At 30.9% G+C, this 8,763-nt stretch overlaps 1 protein-coding gene across 1 annotated transcript; it reads left to right on the top strand.

Moving 5' to 3' along the window:
- The first annotated feature begins 1,903 nt into the window (after positions 1–1,903).
- Positions 1,904–5,386, top strand: LOC111624644. Its single transcript, XM_023367551.1, has 2 exons — positions 1,904–2,036; positions 2,101–5,386. The coding sequence occupies exons 1-2, from the start codon at positions 2,003–2,005 to the stop codon at positions 2,490–2,492; spliced, it is 426 nt and encodes a 141-aa protein (XP_023223319.1). The 5' UTR covers positions 1,904–2,002; the 3' UTR covers positions 2,493–5,386.
- Positions 5,387–8,763: the final 3,377 nt, after the last annotated feature.

The raw sequence follows: 8,763 nt of genomic DNA on the forward strand, positions 1-8,763 counted from the left end.
CTTAAATATATTTTACGTAGTAATAAAAATATAACTTGACATACGTATTTATAAATAATTTATATTCAAATTACATCATTTCTATGACCAAGGGCGGAGTAAGGCATAAACGACGTGGGCCACCGCCTATGCCTCGCGGTCCGAAGGGCCTCGCGCCTCGAAGGTTTACGCATTACTTAAAAGTCGTGAACGCGACGAAAAAATTTTACTCGTCGTAAAACGATAAACAGTTTGCCAAATTTTTATTCATAAACATGCAGTTTCAACTGCTTTTTATTTTATAAAATCCGTCTTCTTGCGCCGCCAGAGGGCCTTTTCAACAATAGCTGGTCTGTTAGCATTGGTCAGTAGTAGTCCAAATGCAATACGAACGTTTGTTTCTTGAAAATTTGATCACGATTTAAATACAGTACGTATTTACTTTTAATATTACCGATATGTCATCGAAAAGAAAACGTGTTGTATTATCATTAAAAGGCAATTCAAGTATTTGTTTCGATTATCCGGATTTTTCCTTATCCGGACTACCTTCATCCCCAATTAGTCCGGATAATCGAGGTTCTACTGAATATATACACACACACACAACTTTAAAAAAATACCTTCAATGAAAATACCCAAGAATAATACTTAATCCGCCGAATTGCAGCCAGCCATTTCTCTTTCCTTCCAGGGTATTTTTCATTCAGAAACGAATAAAACTTTGTACCTGGCGGCGCAGTAATATACGTAACACTACAACCGACCACACAACAGGTATTTTTTGAAGTTTTGTGTAGCAGAAAGCTGTTATTCATTATACAGAAAGAAAACAAACACCGTATTTCACTATGTATCTAACCCAAAGACGCACGTGTTTTCCCAAGTTTTCTTTGCCTGCCTACAGGTGGCGCTCAACTCAGTTTCACTAGCTCTATATTCATTGTGGGTTCTATCATTCTTATAAGGGGAAAAGCTGCGTTCTGAAAAATGGGGCTTATTATACATGAATTAAATCTCCTATCAGAATTTTTGAGAGTCAAAGTGAACTCAAATTGAATCCTCCAGACTGGCAATAGGCGGCCGGATGACTGAGGCAGAACACATCTGCTTAGCGCTTTGGGAGAAATGGAATCGAATCTGTGCGAGCAATCCCAAAAATTTTTCGGTGGTGATCTCTCCCAGATATGTCCGGCCTTTGATGGCCAGATGGCCGAGAGGTCAAAGTGGCAGCCTACCGCTCTTGGGAACCCGGAATTGAGTCCGGAACGGGTCGAAAAATCCCCAGAAACTTTTCGGGAGCTAGTCCGTCCGGATATGTCAGGCCCCGTCCCTCACTACCCGGCCGACCCCATAATGGGCTTGCTAAAAGAGGCCATCTTAGTGCCCAAAGTGCGGAAAGACAGAAAAAAAACCCCAACTGCCCCATAATTGTCCGGGCCAAATTTACTATAAATATGATTATAAAGTGCCAACAGAGTAGATTTATTTTTTAAACATAAATATTTATTTAATTCGAGAGAACGATATATTCAAATATTTTAAAAATGTGTTATAAATTAAATTTTAAACTAAGCATTCAAAGTCGTTCAGTCTGTGGTAATGTGCTGCCATCTATCTTTAGATTTATAATACTTTTCTGCACACTCAGATAAAAAATTGCCTCAATTTTATTCGTTTTCAAAAATGAATAATATATAAATAAAATCGATTTTATTAATATGCGGGTTGGATTGTTCAATAAAGTTAAAAAACTAAAATAATTAACGATTAGTATCGTAACAAGGTTCTACAATTAATGCGGAATAGATAAATACGAAATAATCGACCTTCGACTAAAATTCGAAACTGCATAATTTCGTAAAATATAAGAAGGAAAAATTAATTAACGCTTAATTAGATTTAAATTAATTATTACTTAACACTTAAACAATTAACAAATAACGGTTTTGTAATTTTCTTCGAGTGCGGAGATGGAAAAACGTCATCGAGCACGCCTGCGTGCGAATGAGCGCGCTTGCGCATGTGCTCGAACACCAAAACAAAAACAGAAACAAGTAAGTACACATGGCGATCGGCGGATAGTTTACAGAATGCTTAATATGAACGTTAATTTCATAGAAATGGATAACGCGGGAAGTGAAATGGTACAAACGGACGTAGAAGATTTAGTTGTAGCTCTGCAACACAATCTGAGACTTAAGTCTAGGAAATGCCACTTGGTTTGTTCTAAACAAAAGAGAATGTCTCCCTACAGGATCCCTACCAAAACCAGCAGTAAACAATCGTATGGAAGTACATCATCGCCGGATCCCGTACACGAGGTATGTCGAACGAAAATAAAGAAAACAGGAGGAACAACAGATCCTTATCAACTACTACAAGAGTTACTAAACGAAGGCTCGTTAGTGAAAGAAGCAGTTAGGAGATTGCAACTAGGCCTTCATTCATCAGCCAGGACTAAATGTTCCAATTACTACGATTGCGAATTCGATAGAAGTTGTAGTCATTAATGCACACTCATTTTTCATTAGTGTTTTGTGTATTGTCTTTTATCAGGTATAATTTTATTCCAAGTCTCGTAGGAACTTAGAAGAAATGCCTTTGTTCTCGAAGATGGTACTGCATTTTCGACGGTTGTTTATCACCATATGCTATTGTGGCATATTTATTTATGATATTTAGCATCGTGTGTACCGATTAAAAAACCGGTTGAGAGGACAATGGCACAGAATGTGTAAACAGAACAGCACTCCGTTAATTGGACATTGTTTTAAACGTTTAGATCGCTTATCTGCTGTTTAAAAAAATAAATAATTGACATTTATGTACCTTAATTTAATGTGTTAAATCATATTCGTTTTAAATTTTATACAAAACAAAAAAAAATTTTAAGCTAATCTTGAAAATTTGAATATAGAGAATTTAAAAATTTTTTTAAATGAATGAAGTTAACGAGTTAATTTTACAAATAATCATTTGATTGGAGACTCAGATATGGATAGGAATTTTAATATTCAGTATTAAGGAAAATTTTTTATTGTTTTTTAATTCATTTTCTATTATTGTTTGTGGCATTTTTGTTTTTTCATGACTTCCTTCATGCTTTGTGCATAACTACCCTATTTGGCTTTGTGATTCCGCCAGTCTTTCGTTTGCTGTGTATTTATTTGCATCTGGAAGGCTAGAGGTAAATGTTATCTTAACGGATAGACGAATACGGTCCCAAGGACGGTTATGTTGACAGAAGGAGAATTTTATCATTATTAAAATATCTTGTTTTACTTATGCATAATCGAAAATGCTTAATCAAATGCTTTTTGATTTTGTATTATTATAAAAGTATTTGTTTAGAAAGTTTAAGTGAAACAGCATGTTTGATTGTCATGTTGAAAATAGTTTATGTGCATGTTAATAAATTTAGTAAAAATGTTTGATATGGACTTACAACACTGTTTCAGAAGTGAAATCATTGATTAATATTAATAAAATATATCATTTTATTGATTTATATATGGTAGTAATAAAAAAAAATTTCAAAAATTAGTTCTGTAGGTCATATTGTTTTATTTGAATTCTCTGTTTTCTGTTCTATTTGTTTCCTATTTCTTCTAATCTCCATAATATGCATAAAATTTGATAAATTTTCTTACTATTAAATAAAATAAATTTGTAATCTTATTTTATATCATAATTTAAACACTAATTTTTATGAATTTATTATTTTTTCATTCAGTAGTGATTTCTTACAGTAATTTTTATAGAATAAAAGAGCTTTACATACCTGGTCAAGGAATAATTAACATTTTTATCCGAATTATGTGATGCTAGATAAATATTTATTTATCTTATATTTGTTGTATGTGGTGTGCTTTTAAACCATTGTCGTCATTTTCTTCAATCTGTTAAAATTATTATTCGAGTCAGTTTTGTTTATATAATTGTAAAAAATGTTTTTAAGAGTAGTTATAGTAATAATAATAATTTGTTTTTATGTGAATTTTTGACCTGTTGGAAATTAGCCAATTTGTATATTGACATTCATATTAAAAGTATAGTCAGATTAGCATTGCAGGTAACATTTGCCATATTTTGTTGATAAAGCATCTTTATATATGAAGTATTCTGTAGAAGTAAATCTTCAATGGCTGTTGAATAGTATCTTTCTTTTGTGGAACAATTCTTTTTGATCCAGGTAATGTACTTTGGGTACTGAAACTATTTATTGGTGCCACAAATGATGCCATTCTGAATATCACTGCTACCAGGAACAGAAAATGCTTGATTTAATTATTGTAGAATCTATTAATGGGATTTATAGGACCAACTATAAATATTCAGTTTTAAAACTTGATAGCAATTTAATGCTATTTTATTATTGTTGTTGTTATCAGCATTAGTTTATTTTCCATTACTTTTTTGTATTTTATCATTATTTTCATTGTACTGTCAAGATTAATGTTTAATAGGATTTGTTATTAATGGTAAACAAAGCAATGTAAATTGAGTTAAGTAGTATTTTAAACTATTTTACCATAAATTCAAGAATTTTAGTGAACATACAACAGAACTCAATGGTTTGTAGTTATCCAGTATTTTCTTTATTGCATTAAGATGTGGTAGAAAAATTTTCAATACTTGTTTATATTGATGATATAAATATTACTGTTTATGGTGACAGCTTGTTTTTTTCTTGTTTACTTACTACTAAAACATAAACTAAAATGCCAATATATTCTCAATAAAAAAAAAACTCACAAAAAATATTTAAAAGATGTAGTTATTTCTTCTCTAAAAATTTCATTAATTGTATATTTTGTTTCAAAGATATTAAAAACATAAAATACTTTCTAATTAAAAAATTAATGATGATTTATATTTGTGATATGATGTTTAAGCAAGTAGTTGTGATAAATAATAATACGTTTATCCTATTTAGTGGGCTTATAAACAGTCAACTAAGCCCAGAACTGTCTGCATTTGTATGAATTGCTGTTATGTTTAGCTGTTTGTTTATATTTATTAATTCTTTAAGATCATCTAATTCTGTTAGTCATTCATATGCATTGTATATGCTTATCTACAGTTCAATTCTTTATGTCAAAGATGATCTTGAAGATTAAGCAAAGGATAATTTTCAGGAATGCAATGGAAAGAACAACAGAAATAGAAAATAAATGAAAAGTTTTTAAAATTAAGATATGTTGTCGTCGTTTTTTTTTAAATAAATTCTCACACACTTCGTGTAACATGCCAAAGTTAATTGTCTAAAGCACACTAATAAATAATATTACTTAAAGATTGGCTTGTTTTCAAAGTATATAATAGATATATTGTATCTGAGTAGATAAGAAATAATGTATACAATCTTTATATAACTTCGGAATAATCAAAACATCTGCAATTTAGGTAATTTCCCGTGTCGAAAATCATTTCTGGCAAGAGGCCACCGGTATCGGATTTAAGGACCGATTAATCAGTCGAAACGTCTTTTTTTAAAGTTGAAATTTTCTCCATTTAAACCAATGAATACAAAAATAAGTTGATGGATAACGTTTTTATACAAGTTATACAAACGATACAATTCTAGTTTTAAAAATTCGTTATAAAATAGGTATGCAATGCTATAAAATAGAAAATTTAATAGTGGTTACTTTTAGCTAACTTGTGTATATATTTATACGTGCACAAATTACCTAAAGTAACTTCTACTGAAATTTGCATGTGTGAAACATGCTATTTTGCGCATCATTTTCTACATTTTATTTTCTAGAATATCTGTTAATGGCTTTCGTCGTGGAAAACAATTACAAGAGAAATGTGTGCTTTGCATTTTTCTAGATTTATCACATAAAATAAGAAAAAAATCAGTTATACTTTTATCGGGAACAGTATAAAACGTTACCCGAAACCTATAAAAATATGGTTTTAACATATGAAAAACTGTATAAAAGTACATGACATAGTTATATAATGTATACTAGTACTAATAGACACTATAAAATAGTCTAGTAAAAGTTCTAGAATTTAAAAAAGCCGAAAAAATGCAGGAGTTGCAGGTTAATCAGTACGTAAGTCACGTTTCACGCCATTTTTTTAATAGGAAAGTCATTATCGGTTCCGAAAACGTTACAAGGAGAATTATAAAGAAAATATCTAACGATAAAAATAACAATAAATTCTAGAAAAAGGGAGATAAACTCACAAAATAGTGCAAAGTAATGTAAATGACGCGTCGATTCCGTATCTTTGTTTATGTATTTATAATTACGAAGGTCATCCGATGTCTAGAATAATTGTGTTTACTGTTAAAAATAAACAATAACAATAGTTGATTCATTCAGTAAATATTTTCTTTGTGCATTTTTTTAGTGTGTTTATGATAATAATAAACGTTAAAGGAAAGAACAGAACCTACTGGCCTATATTTGAATATTAATTTTAGATTATCGATCGATGGATAACAGCCGAGTTATTTTTTTATGATGGTGTAAAACCGAACGGTTATTTAAAGATGTGGAACTATAACTAACAATAAATACGCACTAAGTTTATGGTTAGTTTTGTATTCTGCTCGGCTCGTTGGCCAGAAGCAAAGACGTTTAACTCATTCTCTGCTGATGTCAATGCCAAGTATGTTGCCAAATTTTTAGTAGGCGCCTAGCATTGTCTTGCCGATAACTTTGATGTCAAAAATTGTCTGAAATGTAACCATTAGAAGTTATTTTCCTCGTTTAGGGTGCTTCATGCGAAGCGTGTTTCGTAAATATCTAGCGCAAAGTAAGGAAGTCGTTATTTGTAAGTACAAAAAAGTTACGACGAGGTAAAATACATTTAAAAAAAGAAAATAAAGTAATGCGGCCTTTCAACACATTATTTTCAATATCGATATATTAAATATCGATATATCGTCTAGTGATTTTTAAAGGTTGATGCGGTTGAATTTATTTTCAGAGCCTTTAATTAAACATGCCAGAAATATTCTACATTTCTACAGTAAATTTTACGTTATAACCGAGTGAACAACTGCAACTTGTAGTTTCCTCGTTATTTCTGTGTTTTTTAGGTGTATCCCCCTAAATAACGTCATATAAGTGATCAAGGAACTTTCAACTAAATGACTTTTGTTTGTTTCTTCACTACTAGGTGCATAAATAGACACAAGGCATTTTACATGTCTTGTAGTGAAGAACCAAACAAAAAAAGGAAGACACGGTCTCGGAAATACATAAATGACTTTTGTAGTTGAACCTTTCCCGGTTCGTTGATATGACTTTATTTGGGTGTTTCCCAAAAATATTTTTGAATCGTGGCCAATTATCGTAATCATAAATTGTATAAACTAATACAAATGAAGTTTGGCAGAATTTTAATTTTAGTTTTAATTGGGGATAAAGTAAATCCCTATAGAATTTTAGGAAATTGTCTGTATATTTCTATTGTGTACAATATTTGTTTACTATATATAAATCTATTATACATTATTTATGTGTAATAGTAAACAAATCTAATGCAAGAAAAATATAAATTTTAGTATATTCCAAATTGTTCTTACTTGGCTTAGAGAACATTCTAATAAAAAAAAAAGCAAAATTCGAATTTCACTAGGCATTATAAGCGTTTCATTAGGACGTTTATTGCGCCAAGGAAATAAGTAAATATTTATTATAAAATCCCAGGAAAATTCAAAAATATTTATTTTATTGTCTTTCGTGGCATTTCATAATGCAAAAAGAAAAGAAAAAACAATTTTACCATGGAGATTTTGTCCTAGATTTTCCCACTAATCACATATTGTATAAGTTACATCCTATAGAATAGATATTCAGCGACCTTCAAAATTCAATTTTCGTTTTCTTGTTTTCCTTGATACACGGCATCGAGTCTTACAATATCACGTAATAAACACAATTATAAGTGTACTTCTTGCTAAATATATAATTTCGAACCGTTACAAAATAACAAAAGTGAAGAAATAACTCGAATCGGATGCTGTTACTTGTGAACTACGAGTAGAATTAATTTTGCAGGTCCAATTCTTCCATCCCTAGATTGCGAATGGGAGTTTTATATCATTTCTGTATATTCCTATGCGTGTGGTTTATAGATGATTACAATTTGTGTCTTTAGATGAGGCCGTAAATGGGACAAACGTGTCCAAATTGTGGTCAGGGTCGACATTGCAGCGTAGGGTCCAAATAATTCAATAATTACTTTCGCATTGACGTTAATGAAGCGCAATATTGCATTAGTTACTTACACCTTGCGTAAAATGTTACGTGTCTACTGTTGTGGCAATTTTTTAGCGGTTAATGGTTTAATAATTGTTTAAAAAGTGGTTGCAAAACAGAGTCGAGACAAAACTTGAAGGCTGTCTACCTTCTTCTATAATGTTTATCTCTTCGAAACTCTAAAAATGGTGGGCGTTAACGGATGTTAAATACTCTGGTAGATGCTGCTGTTATATAATATATGTACGAAATTATCTCATGTACGCCTATCGATGTTTTTAGATACAAAATAACCGTTACGTTGAATTCGATTAGATATTTTTAATGCCTTACGAATTGTTTACAATGAGATAACTCTTTATCTCCTTCGTTACTTACGTTACGCTTCTACGTATCCCTTTCCTGTTATTCAGATCCAAGAGAATTATTATCTAACTGTAAAAATATTTGTTGTTTACGTTTAAAAATAGAAATATATCTCTTCACACGATTTACATAAAAAAATAGATTAGAGCAGAGTTTATTTTGAGTGTTAAGTGCAATTTTGGTAGCG

This window comes from Centruroides sculpturatus, unplaced genomic scaffold, assembly GCF_000671375.1.
Source record: "Centruroides sculpturatus isolate CEXI.00-Female unplaced genomic scaffold, Cexi_2.0 scaffold263, whole genome shotgun sequence".
In the NCBI taxonomy this organism is placed as follows: Eukaryota; Metazoa; Arthropoda; class Arachnida; order Scorpiones; family Buthidae; genus Centruroides; species Centruroides sculpturatus.